Source organism: Fusarium phalaenopsidis (genome assembly GCF_050370095.1).
Source record: "Fusarium phalaenopsidis strain FUZ10S chromosome Unknown contig_32292, whole genome shotgun sequence".
Lineage (NCBI taxonomy): Eukaryota > Fungi > Ascomycota > Sordariomycetes > Hypocreales > Nectriaceae > Fusarium > Fusarium phalaenopsidis.
This window is the reverse complement of record NW_028145410.1, coordinates 3,008,817-3,026,697: the sequence shown is the minus strand read 5'-3', so window position 1 is coordinate 3,026,697 and position 17,881 is coordinate 3,008,817. Positions and strand designations below refer to the sequence as shown.

Sequence of the window (17,881 nt, the reverse complement as noted above, 5' to 3'; positions counted from 1 at the left end):
CACGACTCTGGGCATGGCTTGTTGTGTGAAAACCCGGGCCATCAGCCATGCGACGATGTCCATTCACTTGGAACCAATCCCAGACGTCGAGCTACACTTTGACTCGCGTCTGGCCAGTTTTAGCCCCTCGTTCAGATCGCGATCGAGGTCAGATGACTTTGAAGGACGAAAAGCCCTCCCGTAAGGAGCCGACGATCGAGACTTTGACGTCAGCATCGATAAACAGGGAAATCGACTATGTTTGCTTTTGGACATTTCTCCATCACATCGACATCATCGGACAAGGTGGATTCAGGCATGTGAAAGACCTCAGGCCATGTTCCTGATCAAGGGTCCCCCTCTTGTTCGCAGTTCCTGAAGGGTATCAACACCATCAGCTCGAAGGGTCGTCGAGGAGGTCCAATCATCAAGTTCAATTCTTCAGGTGTGTCCTCTCTGTACACTGACTTGTTCAACGATGTAGTCTGCTTGCTTTCACGCAATCAGACCATCACTTTGAGACTCTTGCGGATTCGAAGGGCAGGATGAGTGTCGAAAGCCTCATTCCACGCACTAAGCTCCCACTCGTTTCTCATAGATGTCGGGCAATGTTCCCTTGGTGCCGAGTATTTACTTTGCTCTTGTCCGTTGCATGATTTCTTAGCGTACTGTCTTAACGGGGATCGTCGTGCTCACCTGCTGTACCCCGGATTTCCAACCATCTCGCCATTCAGCAAGGATCTCCCTCCAAGCCGGCGACAACAGGGGTATAGGAACCACGTCCATGCGAGATAGTGATACTTCAGTTTGCACATCTTTTCGCCTGAGCCATAAGTACTCAGCCTTGCGTGGCAATGTACGGTCATAATAAACTCACGATACATCTTCTATTACAGCTACTCTAACGGGTGACAAAATACACGAGACTGAATTGGCTGTGCCCTCACCTCCCTGAGTCTTGTATTTTATGTCCCCCGCTAGCTACTGTAGAACACTGGTGCCGTGCATGGCTGGAGTCCTTGCCGAGGCACGCGGGATAAGAAAAAATGAAACACTGTAAAGTTGTTAGCAGATCATCCTGGGGTTAGTTATGAAGATTCTTTAAGAGCAATCAGGTCTAAACGTAATGTCTTTGCAGTTTCGTTGAGTTCTTAACCCCCGAGCGGTAGCCGGGATGTATCTGAGATCGCTAAGGCAAGATGTGCTACACGAGAGATAATGCTCCATTAATAGGGGTCAGTGTCTTTATGGGCCTTCCTGTGCTGCTTCTTTTGTGTGCGTTCTAGCCAACACTTTGCGGTTTATAAAGCGAAACTTTCCAGGTTTGACTATTCACGGCGTGACACTTCATGGCTGAGGCAATATCTATATTGATAGACTGTTGAGGCTTGATGGCTCAAGAAACACTCGCAATGATGTTCCTTCGGCCATATTGATAGGAAGACAATTGGAATTCAATAAGATCCCCAAATACTTCTCACCAGCGTTCTGCCTCACTGGATTTGAGCCATTGTCACCATTTTTTGAAATGGCGTGTGTAGGTTAACTCACTTTGAGCTATTCCCAGCCAGAGCTACAGCTATCACGTGCAGACCCAGGTGCTGGCCCGTGCGAGACGCCATTGGACCCCGCGGATCAGGAGGCAAGGCAGCTCCATTTCAAGGGAGTTCAAGACAACGACAAACAACTTGAATGAAGTGTCCTTGAGCATTCTTGAACTGCCACTTACGGCCTGCATCGAACTTAATCAAGAGCCCGAGGCGATCCGATCAAGTGCGTATCACAACCGTCGACTGCCGTCATGGATCTAGCATACGACCACATCCAGGAGGATGTCTACGCTAAAAAGCCCGAGGGTTCAGAGTCCAAGGATGGTTCCAAGCCTGAGCAAGCCCAGTCGTCGCTAAATGAGGACTTCCAGGAAGCTTACAAGGCTTTCTCCAACAGCCCCTGGGGTGCTAGGATCGGTGGGTTCTTGGGCAATGTTGTCAAGCAGGTATGAGAGCTCGGCTTCATGAGCCTGGCCCATTCTGACATGCGCAGGGCGAGTCGGTGTATACACAAGCTTCCAAGGAGCTGGCTGAAGTAGGCGAAGATGCGTCAAAGGGTCTGACAGGCCTACGCGCATCCATCCTGAGCCACACGCGGAATCTTTCCCTCAACCCGAGTACTGCCGGCGAGAGCTCCAAGGATGGAGAGGAGGACCCTTCTACACCTACCAAGGCACGAGGAAGCGAGGAGGACGGGGATGCGCTGGCACGTATCAAGGCCGAGGCTGCGAAGCGACTGAAGGATCTCCAGCGAGCTGAGGATGCCGCTGACGAGGCCCTCATTCGATTCGGCGGCAACGTCCGCAACTTTCTCCGTGATGCCATTAGCATCGCCCCTCCTCAGGCGTCTGACCAGAGCGGCACAGTCCTCTTTGAGAGTAAGGATGCTCAGGGCAAGCGGGTGATTCACACCTCTCGGTTTGACGCCCAGCTACATGTAATTCATACTTCGATCGAGAGCTTCACCAAGGACCCCAACAGCGCCGAGTATGAGACTTGGTCCAAAGAATTCGATGCCGATAAGAAGACACCCGATATCAACAGCGATCTGCAGAAATTCCCCGACCTTCGAGCTACCATGGAGAAGCTGGTTCCCGACCAGGTTCCTTACGTTGACTTCTGGAAGCGATACTATTTCCTTCTCCACGGTATCGAGACAGCTGAAGCTAGACGACGGGATCTCCTTAAGGGTAAGCCGAAATGCGCGTTCCTACTTAACTGTGCTAACAACACTATAGCTGCCTCTACTGAGGACGAGGTTGGCTGGGATGACGACGATTCTGATTCCGACGAAGACTCTGATTCCGACGACGAGTCCAGCGACGACGACAACGGCACCCCCGTGGCCAAGACCGAACCCAAGACCGAACCCAAGACTGCCTCTGCCGCATCCTCAACGACTATCCAACCTCCTGCGCAAAAGCTCCTGAAGCCGACCGAAGCCCGCAAGTCCAACGACGAAAAGTCGCAGGCCGATAGTGAAGCCAGCTACGACGTTGTCGGCGCGACATCTGGCAAGACGACCCAGACTCCCAATAGCCCCAAGGACTCCAAGAAGGAGGAGGAGTCGGAAAGCGAGGAGGAAAGCGATGACGACTGGGAGTAAGGCTGAGTAGATGTCCAAGTATATGTGAGTGTGATGGGAGTGTCGCTCGTCCAGCTCGGCGTTCGGTATATGTGAAACCAAATGTGGCAGATTGAAAGAGCCACATGCCTTGTATCTTGTTTTTGGGTATTAATACCAGGAGCACGTGTCTGATATGCTCTTCATTAAAGTCATTTCTTTTTATTTTGGTCCTTCCCACTTTTACCTCTTCTTCTTGGTTACCATGGTGAAGCCGTCTTCGTCGACTTGTGGTTGGGGCTTTTCTTTTGGCGCAGACACCAGCGCGGGAGCTTCGTCCATCTCGACATCAGCACCGCCTTCATCGTCTTCTTCATCATCATCGTCACTCTCCCAGTCTGTGTCCTGATCGGCATCCTCGGCCTTCTTGAACATCTGATCAACCTTTGTTCCCTTGCGGTTCAACCAGCGTGTGCGGAGAGCCTGAACGTCGTCATATTTGCCCACAGCGCATCCCGTACGCGCACGAATGATGTTAGTCGCAACCTCGGTGCCGGAATCGTCGTCGACGTTGACCTCGAACTCGTCGACCATGACCTGCAGGAGAACCGTCTCGACATCCTCCAGATCAGGCTCCTCAGGGACCTTGGCGTTCTTGTCATTCTGGGCGGGTGGCGCATCGGTGAACTCGGGGAATAGGTCGACAACGGCACCGGCAAACCAGTCGCGCTTGTCGGCAGAGTCTGGGCCACCCCAGCCGTTCTGGACCGAGAGGGTGAGAGCAGGCCATAGGTGAAGGGCGTATGCAACGGCTTGCTCGAACTCGGATTGGCGCTCGGCTGTTCAATAGAAAGTTAGTGATTATGAATATTTATAATTTATCCTAGTCATATAGACTCACCCGCCGGAGGCAGCTGTACGGGTTCCGAAGAGGCCATGATTGTCAAGTCGTTGTTGGTGGGGTTTGGAGGGGCAACTCAGAGATGGCTCTGCACAAAAATTTTGGTGTTTTTTTTTCTCCCTTGCCCAGGCCCAGACCCAACCCAATCGCGCACCCACACACGCTACAACAGCGCAAAACCCACTGATTTCCCTCCACAAACGCACGGGCCAGGCCTGAAGGACCGAGCGACTCACTCGCTGCATGCAGCAGGCGGACTCGACGTTCCCGTCCCGCAAAGTCAGGGGCAGGGTCGGTTGAGCATGACATCATGGGACCCTTAGCACCAGCACCAGCACCAGCACCGAGACAACCAACCTACATGCTTGTACTGTGTGTTCAGCCGTGACCTACTTCTCACGCTGATCGACCAGACATGAAGTCTTTGTAGTCTCAGCAAGCTTTTTCGTGGGCAAACGGCGCGTTTGTAACAGAAGCCTCTGCCGTATCCAGCTGGGTCAGCACCATGAACTCGCTCAACACAACCTCAGTCTCACTGGCAGTGACGCCAACTGTCGTGTCGACTCTCTTTTCACATGTACGTGCTGTGCGATCTATGGATCCATCCCGCGCCCAACGGTCATGCAGGCTGATGCATTTCAATTGCTTTTTTCACTGACACGACAATCCTCTGCAGTACTTTAACAGGAAGCCCCTGAGGCAACGCCCAACTGCCCATCTGTCCTACGATGAAGGCCTTCACCTGATTCGGTCGTTCCTCGAGTACTCATCACACCACACCGTCGAGGAGCTTCAGGCATTTACCGCTCAATGGGTACCGCATCCGCAATGGGTCAAGGTCGAAGATGCGACCGTTCCAGAGGAGCAATTGACCCGCGCCGCCGAGTTCCTCCATAAGCAGCTGGGCACCGACGGCCTCCGGCAGGTCGGCGGCGAGAAGTGGTGGCAATGGCGGAAGCCCAAGAGCTCTCTCGAGGCCGAATGGATCGAGATGCGCTCGGATGCCTGGGAGAGGAAGCAGAATGGCGGCAATTCGCGACGCGTCATGATGTACATCCACGGAGGCGCATACTACTTTGGCAGCGTGGATGAACATCGGTATCAGATGCAGCGCCATGCCCGCAAGCTCAAGGCGCGCGTATTTGCACCTCGCTATCGACTGTCGCCGCAGTTTCCTTTCCCCTGTGGCCTTCATGATTGTCTCGCCGCCTACCTCTACCTCTTGACGGTCCAAGATCCCACGACCATTGTGCTGGCAGGGGACTCTGCAGGCGGCGGCATGGTCATGTCTCTGCTGTGTGTTCTGAGGGATCAGGGAATTCCATTGCCTGCTGGCGCCGTGCTGATCAGCCCATGGGTCGACCTGACGCACTCGTTCCCCAGCGTTTCTGGAGAAGCACCGATGGACTACATCCCTCAGTCTGGATTTCACCACAAGCCCTCTCAGGCATGGCCGCCACCCAACGAGGATGATATTGCGATGCTCAGAGAGGCGGCTTTGAAGAAGAAGAACAACCAGACCAGGAAGACGCCAGGAACGCAAGAGCTCAAGGAGAAGCAGCACGCACCTGTTGTAAAGAAGGAACCATCTGATGCCTCGTGCAGATCAGACTGGATCAACGGTGGGGTTCTAATCAATCCTGATAAGCTTCTTTCAGTCGCCATCGACGGTGAAATGGTCAAGCTCAAGGATCAGATTCAGGTAGGCTGCCAAACATGATTGGAATGATTAAAAGCTGACCTGGATCTCTAGATGTATACTTCTAATGAACTCCTGGCTCATCCATTGGTTAGCCCCGTCATGCAGCCTACCTTGGGTGGCCTGCCACCTCTTCTCATCATGGTTGGAGGAGGAGAGATTCTTCGTGACGAGCAGATCTATCTGGCTCACAAGTGTGCTAATCCTGCCAAATATGCACCACCTGAGGAAGCCTTGACAGAAGAAGGAAAGGCTCGGTTGGAGCAGTACAAGCCAACCGATGTCCAGCTCCAAATATGGGATGATCTCTGCCATGTGGCGCCAACACTCAGCTTCACTCGACCTGCCAAGCACATGTACAGATCCATTGCTCAGTTTAGCGCCTGGGCCCTTGCCAGAGCTCAGAAGCGAGGCATTGATATTCTCGACGACGATGCTATCTCAGTCATTTCTGAGTCTGGATCCGAAAGCGAGCGATCACAAAGGCCCAAAACCCCAGAACTACACAGGGTTGCTACCAACCTTCCGCCTGGTCAGGTTGGAAAGGCCGGTGACCCCCTCCCACCCTTCAAGAACCACATGATTCGGCAGAAGGTTACTCGTCACGGTGCTACTCTGCCTTTGGCTCCCGAAGCTGAATTACCTGCATGCTGTGTCCAACCTGCCACAGTTGGTGTTGTGAAGGAGGGTACCGTTAAGAAATGGCTTGCGATGAGGAAACAGTGGGATAACCGCTTCGCCTCGGCCAAGGCAAAGATTCACAAGAAGATTGTCGATGACATGGTGGCAGGCTATCATGAATTTGGCCCTGGCGAGTATCCTCCCCCCACTGCCTTGGCGGGAAGACGGCGGGTCGACTCGGAGCTGGTGGAGGGCAAGAAACAAAAGAGTTGGGGCCTGGCAATGTGGTCGCTGTGGGGTTCCAAGCACGATGAGATGACGGTTGAAAGAGAAAAGAAGGCGGGCGAAGAGCCCGAGGTCCGCGTTGCTACACCAGCTGATGGACAAGGGGCACGTTCCTTTGCCGACATCGAGGGCCAAGATAGGCCCCAGATGCTGTCAGACCAATCTCGCAGCCGATCTCATCGCAAGACGGTCGTTGATGAGAATCAGACAGGCAGCATGGTTATCACTGAGGATATGCCTGTCGCTCATCTCTTGGAGCAGAGGAGGGAACAGGAGGCCGCCAAGCCTGGATTGCTCAGTCCTGATTTTGTGCCAGAGACTGGTGTTGCAGGAAAGCGACCGTTCCTTGATGGCATCGCTTTGCCGTTCAGCCTTAATAAGGAAGCTGATACAGCAAGCATGATGACATTGCACTCGACTGCCACTCCGCTCCCGGGCTCAAGGCCTATGAGTTTGGTTCTCGTGGACGATGACTCAACTCAGCCGACGCAGACAACCCAAATGACAACGCAAGAAGAAGACGCACCTGCAACTGGCGTAGCTGGCAAGCGTCCTTATCTCGACGGTATCGCACTACCGTTCAGCTTGAATAGGGAAGCTGAGACGGCTAGTATGATGACCTTGCAATCCAACATCACACCGCTTCCAGGATCGCGGCCTATGAGCCCAAGTGTATTGGGCGACGACTCGGCGCAGTCGACAAAGCAAACCGAAGAAGTTACAGAGAATGGAGAGAAGAAAGAGGAGGGATTGACTCTAGCAGTGCCGGCTCCCGAGCGGCCTGGCTTGGACACGTTCGTCACGGCTCAAGAGGAGCTTCCCCGTGTCAAGTAAGAGGAGGAGTAATTGTCGATTTTGGCGCAATGGATGGGATTTGGTCAGAATGTATTATTTTGGGTACAGCCAGGATATCCCGTGCGCCAGAGCACAGTCGTTTATTGTTTCTTTCTTTTTTCTTTGTATCTTTGGAAATAAGGGAGCGGATATTCAGCACACTCACCTTAAGGGCTCTTGGGAATACCAACGAGGCCATCCTTTGTAAATCCTTACTTACAGTCGTCATTTTTCTTATTTAATACAATCAGACGAACATCAAGTCCAAGGCAGAGTATAGACCCTGAGGGGTCTTCAGTGGTTCATCCTTCTTTCTTGTCCTCATGGGGATATGAACTATTGGAAACATCTCAAATAATTTGGTTGATGGACCAAAAATTGTTCCCGTAATGAACACCCAGCCAACTTTTAAGAAACCGTTGATCATCCAACTCTTGTCGTTCTTGGTGATGGTGAGTACATAATCATACATGGTGGTACAGTGTACGCGGGTATATACAGTCTCGCCAGAGGGTCCCAGTCTCTAGCAGAGGGTTCATAACTCCATCCTTCTAGACCCATTGTGTGTCCGAATATAGCATCTCGACCATTCGGTTCACTCAATCCACGCCGTTGTATCGCTTCCACTGCTCGACGTAGAAGTAAGGGTCTTGAGGACCCTTGTCGAGGCCTTGGTAGTCGCCGGGTTCCGCCTTAACTTGGCGGCTCACAAACGGCGTGAGCTACACCGTGAGCGTTAGTACAGTCGTCCTCCATGTGCGCAATTCCCTCCTCACCTTGAAGTCCTTAAGATTCGGCACAGCATATGTCCGGACCTTGTTCCACTCGATCACGTAGCCTCCGTACTTTGTGTGTCGACCCATTGAACCGGTGCGGTTACCCTTGTAGAAGCCCTTGCCGACATCCTTGGTGGTGAGCTTCAGGTGGCGGTATCGGCCGACGGAGAGGGCTTGGGTAGGTCTCATGTTGGCAGATGGATATTCGGGGCCTGCAGAATTCGTGTATGCGGTCGGCGAGAGCGAATTCGGGACGATCGAGGGAGCTATCCGTGGTCAATTGGTGGTCGGCGTCGCGATCGCAATGGGTGGGATGTTGAAGATTTGGAGATTCGGGAGTTGGTGTTGTTCCGATTCCGGGGCTAGCTCCCGAAAGCTTGCAGGGGTGTGCCAGCAACATCTGGCCAGGTGCGCGATGAGATGGCGCTGAGCTATGTTACGATGCGAAATAGTATTCTGATTTGAGAGCTATTTCCGAAATAATTGCTAGTTACTCACATATTTGTTTCCAGAAGAGAACATTTCCTAGGCGGCTTGCTCCCGCTCATCCTCGAGCTCTGTAAGTGGGCTGTGCCGCTAACGAGGGGCACATGGCGATCCCCCATGGCTAACGTCTCCAAGTCTGAGCTCAACCCCCCCAACATTCGAAAAACCACCCATGCCGTGGACGTTCCAAAGTGGCCACGATGGATGGGTACCCGACGGGAACTCTGGACCATAATGTCCCCTTCCTGGTGGCCGCCGGCCTCAACAGCGAGACGTACGAGCTCCCTCTGAGCGCAGAGCTCAAGGACCAGAGCATCCTCCTCCGGTCAGAGCTTCCGCCGATCGAGGGCGACGACGCCGAGGTTCTCGCCCAGTACATGAAGGACGTTGATGCGAGCGCAAAGTCATGGAGCGCGTTTGAGAGGGAAGAACCGTACAGGTTCCGCATCAGGACCACGGGAAGGGTAAAGCCGAGGAGATGATTACTTGACAGACTCTTGGTTCTGATTCGTTTGGCACAGTCGTTTCTGCTCCCGCCGCGTCGAGCTCGACTCCCCGATGGCATCGAACCACTCGTGGCGCCCCCGACACTGCATTCGCCCTTTTCGCCGCTCAGCCCCGTGTCGGCGCTGTATCCGGACGGGCTCATCGACACGCAATGGATCAAGAAGCACCAGGAGCTGGTCCCCAGTATCTACCTCTGTTTCTACTCCCTTACCAGCGATCCCACATCTACGACACTGCAAGACAATCACATCAAGTCCGATATCAATAACCTCAAGAGCGCGCTGGCAAGGTCGGGATTCAAAACGCGACTGGCGATCGTTCTCCTCGCCGAGAGCGGGGGCAGTCCACTTTCGTTGTCGGAGGGGATCCAGGAAAGGTTGGAGAACATTCGCAGAGGGACGGCGCTAGATCCAAAGTCGGTTTTTTACATCCCTTCGCAGGAGTCGCAGGACGACCTGAAGCAGGTGGTGGATAACATCCTGGGAGTCCTGTACACCTCAGCCGTCGAATATTACCGAGATCTAGGGAGGCATGCGAGGAAGAAGCGCTCCCGTGGAGTAGCGCCCCAACCGACTGTCCCGCCGACATCTGGAACCTCGCAAACGCTCTCGTTGCCGGACTGGAATTTCAGGTACGACTTCAAGTCTGCCGTATTTGCAGAGTTTCGGCAAGAAACGGATGCGGCGTTGCGATCCTTCGAACAGGCGTATGAAGTGCTTCTAGGTCAGGATGTGCTGGACATTATCCCCAGCTGGAGTCCCAGATGGAATGAGGCGCGTCTACTGGCCGATATCATAGCTATTCGATGTCTACGCTGTCACCTGTGGCTCGGACAGACCTCGTTAGCAGTCCGACGATGGCAATCACACCGGGACCGGATCAACGATTTTGTCGATCGACGGGGGAGGGGGACCAACAACTATGGATGGCAAGCATGGGAAGCCCGTTGGGCTATGGTGATGGCCAACCTGATCGACAAGGTTGGTGTGCCTAGCCTAGCGCCTGCGACGATGAGCCTCTTCGCCCAGCCAGACAAGTCAGTATTGGGCGAGCGCATACCGCCTTGGGAGTCATTGCACCATACCGGATACTGGTATCGCATAGCGGCCCGTCACCTCGTGGCCCGCCGGAGACTTGCGCTCCAGATACCAGAGGAGGACAGGAATCCGCCCGACTCTTCTCCTGCCTCGCTGGTGGCCAGTAAAGCATACACGTATGATACGTACATGTGCCCCGAGCCTTACCAAGAGTATCCCTTGTCAGGAGAGGGCGTTAATCATTCGCAGCTGGTGATTGATTGTCTAAAAGCAGCCGGCGCTCAGTTCCACGCTCGAAAACAGGAACGGATGGCCGCAGAGGTGTCACTGGAGTGCGCGAGAGAGATGGCCAACCTGGAGCAGTGGGAGGACGCGATAGAAGTGTTGAAACCATTCTGGGAGAACGATGCTTTTAGGTCTGAGGGATGGGTTGATATCTCCGAAGAGCTGTCTTGGCTTGTACGGAGAGTTGCTGTGGGAGCTGGGCAGGCAGACCTGGTGGTTGCTGCTGATTGGGAACTCATGAACAACAGTAGGTGGCTTAACTTGCAAGATGGGACATGTACTGACTTTTCTGCAGAATTTGTACGACGGCCACAATGGCATTATGACATTACGAAGTCTCTAGAGGGTGTCTCTATTGAGACAAATCCCTCGATAAGTTTATCCGACGACAAGTCAGGCTCATTTGTTTCGGCGTCGTTTGTCTTCCGGAACAAAGAGAGCAAGGCTGGCGAGACTTGCACTGCACAACTTGCCCTCACTTCACATACCTTCCTTGATGCCGCCCCTATCACGCTGGACTCTCTTAAGATCGAGTTTAGCGGGAACCTGAAACCACTTCTCTTGGAGCATGAAGCACCTGAAGGCGACGAGGGGTCTAACTCGGGATACTTTATATCATCAATATCTCTACAAGAAGACTTTCCCGGCGAATCAGAAGATGACCTGCCATCCTTACTCAGGGGCCAGTCTAACTTGGTCCTCCGGCCTGGACAGACCCGGGTCTTTGAGATGAAGATACCCCTGAGGGAGCCAGGAACAGCGACCGCATCTTCCGTGACACTATCACACAGCAACGAGGCCTTTGATCTTGAGTACAAGCTCAAGTTCCGAGAGACAGATCCTGTTGTCGGCTGGTACATCCAGGGCTCCTCCAAGCCTCGGAACAGTCGCCCGGAAGCAGGCACAATCCAAATTCAGCCCCGACCGCCGAAGATGGAGATCAAGCTTGTCAAGCCTTTGGCGCAGTACTATGCGAATGAGGCTATTGACCTGCACATTGAACTCCTTAACGCAGAGGAGGAGTCGGCCAGTGTCAAATTGGACATTCATGTGTTTGGCAAGGAGGTCCCTGCAATTCGGATAGAGGCAGACGGGCACGAAGGCAGCTCAGAAGCACAAGAAGAGGAGTCCAAGATCTCGGGTCTGGTATTAGGGACCATGGAGAAGGCAGCATCGTCGCAGCTGGTGCTTCACATGGATCCTCCAACAGGGCCGACGACGTTTGACTTGCACCTGAGGGCTTCGTATCACCTTGACTCTGATGCCGTGACACCGATCATGCAGATGCTGGCGGTGCAGCTCAACGTTGTCAATGCGTTCGAGGCCAACTACGATTTGGTGCCAAGACTTCACCCTGAGCCATGGCCAAGCCTGTTTGACTCGGAGGGACTTGGAGACACAGAAGAGGGTGTTGCTCGAGGCTTTGCGCAGAAGTGGTGTCTCCTATGCCACTACGCTTCGTTCGCCCAGGAAGATCTCAAGGTACTCGGCATGGACATGAAGGTGACTTCGTGTGTTGGCGGTGCACGATGCAACGTGGTCAAGGGGCCAAGTGTGTCGCCAGATGGTGTAGTTGTCGCACCCAAGACGATGCACGAAGCACAGTTTGATCTTGTGGCGCAGAAGCTCACGATGGAAGATCGACACCCCGTCACACTGGACCTCGCGTTTGTCATCCGATGGCAACGGCAGAGCCGCGACGATGAAGTGGTCAACACAACTACGATGCCTGTCGGAAAGTATCTGGTGCTAGGGACTGAGCCGCGGGTGCTGGCATCTGCGTACCACGATGGCGGGCCAGAGGACGGCGTGCCAGGACTGATGCAGTTGGACATGACGATTGAGAACCCGTCCAACCACTTCCTCACGTTTGGACTAAGCATGGAGCCGAGCGACGAATTTGCCTTTTCAGGGGCCAAGCAAACGACGCTCAACTTGCTGCCACAGTCAAGACGGACGACAACATACCGGCTGCTACCGCATGTGAGCGGAGACTACATTCGGCCGCGGCTGACGGTGCGGGACAAGTACTTTCAAAAGGTGCTTCGTATAATACCGACTGAGGGGATGAAGATTGACAAGGATGGTCTGCTGGTGTGGATTCCAGGAGAGGCGTCAGAGGATGAGGAAGAAGACAAGGACGAGGACGAGGACGAGGACGAGGACGAGGACGAGGACGAGGAAGAGGAGGCGCAATGATGATGTCCAAGACAATAATAGAAAGGCTGCGCTTGAATTTAGACGGGAATAGAGGAGTGGCTGAAATAATGAAGCCATCACGAGAACATGTTTGATACGAAAAATCTACTACGTCATGTTAAGATATCAAGGTGTAAGATGAGTGCTGACGTTGGACGGGACGCGTCCCGTGGAGGTACCCACGATAATTTACCTCAAAGTCAAGTCAGCAGCCACGAGGTGAGCACATGGACTGTTGGTTCTGGAAAGCCACGAGGTTAGTGTACTCACCGCTTCTGAACGTGTGCTTTGCTGATCAGGGAGGATAGAGTTTCACAATGGGCAAAATGTTTAAAAAAGGCATAATTAAGGGCGTTGAGAGCTTGCGTGCGTGTGTACGGAAGTCCGTGAATACCTATCTCCGTGTATGCTCCGTGTCTCGTCCGGCCGGTGTGCGAGTTGCTCCGGAAGGCATTATTCTGGCATGATTAGCCACGATAGATCCCCCAGAATGTTGATAGCTGATGTGAAACATCCATTCACGCTCGCGGAACGAGATTTCGCGATCGGAAATAACAGCGATGCCGAGGCGCGAGGAATCGCAGAGAGCATCGAGACCGTGGTGGATCATGGGGTCCATGCATGGGTACCGCACCCCCGCGCTAGCTTTTGGCGCGAGCCTTGTGGGGCCATCGTTAAGATTTCTGGGAAATTTCGTATCCAGGAGACGAGAAGATTTGTGTTTCGAGATGTTGTTTGTATGTGTTGAAGAAGATGGAGTTGTGGTGTTGTATACGTTTAGAGGAATAGAGAATCAACTCTGATACAACATCACAAGTTAAGCTTCACATGCTAACCAAGCCTCTTCTCCTCATATGGCTAGCAACAACCCGAAAAAGACCATCAATAAAAAATCAATGACTGCCACGACTCTCGCATGTTTTGACTCATCCCCCCTAAGCAGAAGCACACCCCCTGATTGGGCGCCACCTCGGACATCGGCCTTGTGAGGAAGTCCGCTCCAACGTTTGATGACACTTGGATCTCGTCTCGTAAAAGTTCCCCCTTCGGGAACCAACAAGGGACAGGGAAACAAGAAAAAGCCGCTGGTCGTGTATGCCTCGTGGTGCTTACTGGTTGCATCTGTCGCCCGCTGTCCGGGGCTCGACGACATCCGAGCCGCAGCGGCAGCGGGAGAATAGCCATCCGCGTTATACGCACTTTTTGCTGGGTAATACTCTATTATCTCCGTCCGGGGCTTTGCTATTGTCTCAAGCTTAGCCTGGTATTGGATGGGGGGAACGGACATGTCGTAGCTTTATTGTTTGTTAGGCTAGCTTCCCTTTCAGCTCCTGGGTGGATGCATCATAAGCCCCCAGGTCTCAGAAAAAAGCATTCATCATGTTTATTTAATCCTTAGGGTCGCCACCTTCTTTCTTTCAAACGACAGTGAATCACAGTCGATAAAGGAAAAGATCCATCCCAGGCCCAGCCATTGCCTGCTTGTCAACAAACGAGTCTAAAGAAACTTTCCCTCCTTCAACACTCGCCTCGGGCGATTCGACTCGCCATCATGGCCACAACCACTCCCGCCGCGGCCACGACAACTGCCGCCCTCGAAGAGAAGCGTCTCTCGTCTGACGAAAAGACCGAAGTTGGCTCCAACATCGTTGATCCCTCAGCAGACGCCAAGGAGCAGCAAGAAGGCTCTGCCGCTGGAGGTTCTGTCAACGGTGCTGGTGATACAACCAGCGACGAGCCCGAGTACCCCTCAGCTGCCAAGCTTACCCTCATCATCGTCTCGCTCTGCCTCGCCATCTTCCTCGTCGCCCTCGACCAGACTATTATCGCTCCCGCCCTCGGCGCCATCACGGCCCAGTTCCAGAGTGTCAAGGACATTGTAGGATTTCCTTCGTGGTACCTTACTCGCAAACATCAACTAATCTTTTCTCAGGGTTGGTATGGCTCTGCCTACCTTCTTACCACCACGGCTCTCCAACCTATGTACGGCACCATCTACAAGTACTTCAACGTCAAGTATGCCTACCTTATTGCCGTCTTCATCTTTGAGGTTGGCAGCTTGATCTCTGCCGTTGCCCCCTCCTCCGTCGCTTTCATCGTCGGCCGTGCTATTGCTGGAGTATGTCCTTTATCTTTGTTATTTTGGACCCCTCGTACTGACTGGCTCTAGATTGGAACGGCTGGTCTCTTCTCTGGATCCATCGTCATCCTGTCCCTGATCAGTATGTTGCCTAACTACCATGCTTTCATGGCAATGCAGTCAACTAATAAACACAGTGCCTCTTGAGAAGCGTCCTCTCGCCTTTGGCCTCGTCGGTGGCATGTGGGGTATCGCCTCCGTCGCCGGCCCTCTTCTTGGTGGTGCTTTCACCGAGCATGCTACTTGGCGATGGTGCTTCTACATTAACCTCCCCATCGGTGGTATCGCCATGGTCATTGTCTTCTTCTTCGTCCGTGTCAACCGCAACTCGGCTGAATCCCGCGACATGACCTTCCTCGCCCGTGTCCGTCAGCTCGATCTCGCCGGTGCCGCCATCTTCATCCCCGCCATCGTCTGCCTTCTTCTCGCCCTGCAGTGGGGAGGTGCCGACTACGCCTGGAGCAACTCCCGCATCATCGGTCTGTTCTGTGGTTTTGGCGCCATGATTGCCATCTTCATCGCTATCCAGTTCTGGCAAGGTGACCGTGGAACTCTGCCTCCTCGTCTGTTCAAGAACCGCAACACCCTGGCCGCCATGATCTTTGCCCTGTTCTTCGGTGCCGGCTTCTTCCCCCTGATCTATTACCTTTGTATGTATCACGTCTCACTGTCGATTCCTCAGCTAACACGTCCACAGCCCTCTACTTCCAGGCTATCCAGGGTGTCAGTGCCGTCCAGGCTGGTATCAAGATCCTCCCCCTCCTCCTGTCCACCGTCCTTTGCTCCATCGTCTCCGGAGGCGTCATCACCGCTGTTGGCTACTACAACTTCGTCATCATCCCCTGCATGGTCCTCTTCACTGTCGGCAGTGGCATGCTTACCACCCTCGACGTCGACTCCCCGCTAAAGGAGTGGTTCGGCTACCAGGTCATCGCCGGTCTTGGCATCGGCGCCGGCTTCCAGATCGGCGTCCTCATCGTCCAGACTGTTCTACCCCAGGAATGGGTTCCTGTTGGTACTGCCTGTGTTCAATTTTTTCAAGCCTTCGGGGGAGCCTTATTCATCGCCGTTGCTCAAACTGTGTTCCAGAACGGCCTTATTGACACTATTAAGGCTGATAACATCGGTATCGATCCCACGGTCTTCATCAACAGTGGTGCTTCGGAGATCAAGGAGGTTCTGACTAAAATGCACCGCCTGGACGCCTTCGACACTGTTCTCGAGGCATACATGAAGGGTCTCCGAGATACCTTTTACATCTCCCTTGCTTGCTCCGCCTGTGCCTTGATAGCTTGCCTGTTCTTCCAGTGGAAGTCTGTCAAGCAGGGCCCTGATGGCCAGAAGAAGAAGGCCGAGCCTGCTGTGCCCGTCTAAGCAGGTTTCGCGGTGTCTTGTTTTGGAAAATCGGCGTTGATATGTTGATTGGTTGATATAGAGGATACCCGGACATCTCTCCACCCCTGGGCGCATTTCTGGTGTAATAATGAGTACCTAATTGGAATATCAGGTTAATTAGACGAGCCTCTTTGGGTAAATAAAGCTGTCTTTACTGCGTGTCGTCTGGTGGTTTATCCCATGAAACTCGTGCCGTTCTGGCTCTGGTCCTCACTCCGACGTGGGCCCCCACAAACTTGAGAACCCAGTCTTTGACCTGCTTTGTCTTGGCCAGCTGCGGATGTACTTGACCCCGTTTAGCCAGATCGCGAGTTGTGTAGAGTCCAGAGCCTTCCCTTCTCCATAAGAGAGTCACCTTGGTCATGCCCTTGCGAAGACTTTGACCATATACCTTGCCCCTGAAAACGTGAAGGGCGACATTCTGCATCAAGACCACATCCTGTCGTCGCAGACTGCTAATCTCCGCCGTGGCCGCGTTCTCACGATCGAGCCAGAATGTCACGGCGAATCCGGATTTTGTGTCATCGCCGACGAGAATTTCAACCAGAGAGAGCGTTCGGCCCCAGCGGGTTGTGACACTCCGGGGCTGTGCGATGGATATGATGCCCACTATCAGATTGAGGGTTACGGTTTGGGGGTTGAGGGCCAGGATCCTTGGGGCAGGCGGGACATCTTCTAGGTCTGAGAGATGAGATGGGACAGGCGCTATTATCGTAGGCTTTCCTGTAGAGGACACAGTCATGAAAGAGGTTTCCTCTAGAGACGTTTCTTCAAAGCTGTCGAGTTGTGATGAAGGAATCGAGTTGTGCACAGCCAAAGAATGGTCGTAGAACTGCGACAGAACATCCTCTGGATCGGTACCACCAAAGGACTCTGCCGCTCCATTAAAAGATACATCAGCCGTGGTGAAAAAATCAGACTGGCTCGCCAACGCGTGCTCGCCGATACTAATATCGTGCCTCTGGCTAAAACCAGTATGCAGCGGCTGTCTCGTCAAGGGCAGAGAGCGCCAGGCAACCTGCGACGTTGATGATGGTGTGACTCGTGACTGTTTCCGCCTGTGGGGGATGAGCCCCAGAAACTCAGCGAATACATCGTCGAGGTCGTTTATCGTGCAGGATTCTGCGTTTAGAGATGATGCGGGAGGTGCTCCGGCAAAGAGAAGCAGTCGAGGGGCCATGGTGAGAAGCGTGATTGCTGATCTCTGCAGATTACTGCGAGTCACGCCTTTTGGAGGTAGGAGAACACCATATAACACATGTCAAGACTCTGAATCATCCACAAAAGGGTCTGAGAGATGTTGCTGCCTTGTAGTATATGCCTTGAAGTGGATTCCGGAGGCCGAGTTACTATTGCTGGAAGTAGATTCACGACTATGCAAGATCGGCAGGCGCGTCCCGGGCGCAGCTGCCGAGGCATCCCCCACATTCTCCGCCGCCCCACATCAACCCGCTTGCCGAGGCCATCTCCAACCTCGCCTTAACACGACGACCCCAGCCTGTTCCTGTTTGAGAGCAAGACATGGTTTATTATATTCTTCCATAATCACTCGATTTTCTAGACTGAAATTTACTCTTTGTTTACGCCTGCTGCTGAACTTGTCCTCATCAGCTCAGACTTGCC

General features: G+C 53.4%; 7 protein-coding genes across 7 annotated transcripts; 4 read left to right on the top strand and 3 right to left on the bottom strand.

Annotated features, from left to right (window-relative positions):
* Window positions 1-1,780: 1,780 nt before the first annotated feature.
* On the top strand, window positions 1,781-3,135 carry LRP88_05199 (BSD domain-containing protein; the record flags this gene model as incomplete). The annotated part of the gene is made up of 3 exons (XM_083241758.1): window positions 1,781-1,975; window positions 2,023-2,719; window positions 2,768-3,135. 3 exons carry the CDS (start codon window positions 1,781-1,783, stop codon window positions 3,133-3,135), a joined length of 1,260 nt encoding a protein of 419 aa, XP_083102906.1.
* Window positions 3,136-3,336: 201 nt separating this feature from the next.
* Window positions 3,337-4,031, bottom strand: LRP88_05198 (Pre-rRNA-processing protein TSR2-domain-containing protein; the record flags this gene model as incomplete). Its single annotated transcript, XM_083241757.1, has 2 exons — window positions 3,337-3,932; window positions 3,995-4,031. The coding sequence occupies 2 exons, from the start codon at window positions 4,029-4,031 to the stop codon at window positions 3,337-3,339; spliced, it is 633 nt and encodes a 210-aa protein (XP_083102905.1).
* Window positions 4,032-4,499: 468 nt separating this feature from the next.
* On the top strand, window positions 4,500-7,433 carry LRP88_05197 (alpha/beta hydrolase; the record flags this gene model as incomplete). Its single annotated transcript, XM_083241756.1, has 3 exons — window positions 4,500-4,571; window positions 4,671-5,696; window positions 5,748-7,433. 3 exons carry the CDS (start codon window positions 4,500-4,502, stop codon window positions 7,431-7,433), a joined length of 2,784 nt encoding a protein of 927 aa, XP_083102904.1.
* Window positions 7,434-8,032: 599 nt separating this feature from the next.
* Window positions 8,033-8,398, bottom strand: LRP88_05196 (mitochondrial 54S ribosomal protein mL41; the record flags this gene model as incomplete). Its single annotated transcript, XM_083241755.1, has 2 exons — window positions 8,033-8,155; window positions 8,210-8,398. 2 exons carry the CDS (start codon window positions 8,396-8,398, stop codon window positions 8,033-8,035), a joined length of 312 nt encoding a protein of 103 aa, XP_083102903.1.
* A 497-nt stretch (window positions 8,399-8,895) lies between these two features.
* On the top strand, window positions 8,896-12,723 carry LRP88_05195 (putative Gryzun trafficking through golgi-domain-containing protein; the record flags this gene model as incomplete). Its single annotated transcript, XM_083241754.1, has 3 exons — window positions 8,896-9,159; window positions 9,217-10,771; window positions 10,820-12,723. 3 exons carry the CDS (start codon window positions 8,896-8,898, stop codon window positions 12,721-12,723), a joined length of 3,723 nt encoding a protein of 1,240 aa, XP_083102902.1.
* A 1,552-nt stretch (window positions 12,724-14,275) lies between these two features.
* LRP88_05194 (major facilitator superfamily domain-containing protein) lies at window positions 14,276-16,237 on the top strand (the record flags this gene model as incomplete). The annotated part of the gene is made up of 5 exons (XM_083241753.1): window positions 14,276-14,602; window positions 14,657-14,842; window positions 14,894-14,945; window positions 15,001-15,524; window positions 15,575-16,237. The coding sequence occupies 5 exons, from the start codon at window positions 14,276-14,278 to the stop codon at window positions 16,235-16,237; spliced, it is 1,752 nt and encodes a 583-aa protein (XP_083102901.1).
* A 172-nt stretch (window positions 16,238-16,409) lies between these two features.
* On the bottom strand, window positions 16,410-17,438 carry LRP88_05193 (uncharacterized protein; the record flags this gene model as incomplete). The annotated part of the gene is made up of 1 exon (XM_083241752.1): window positions 16,410-17,438. The coding sequence occupies one exon, from the start codon at window positions 17,436-17,438 to the stop codon at window positions 16,410-16,412; it is 1,029 nt and encodes a 342-aa protein (XP_083102900.1).
* Between the last annotated feature and the right edge of the window lie 443 nt (window positions 17,439-17,881).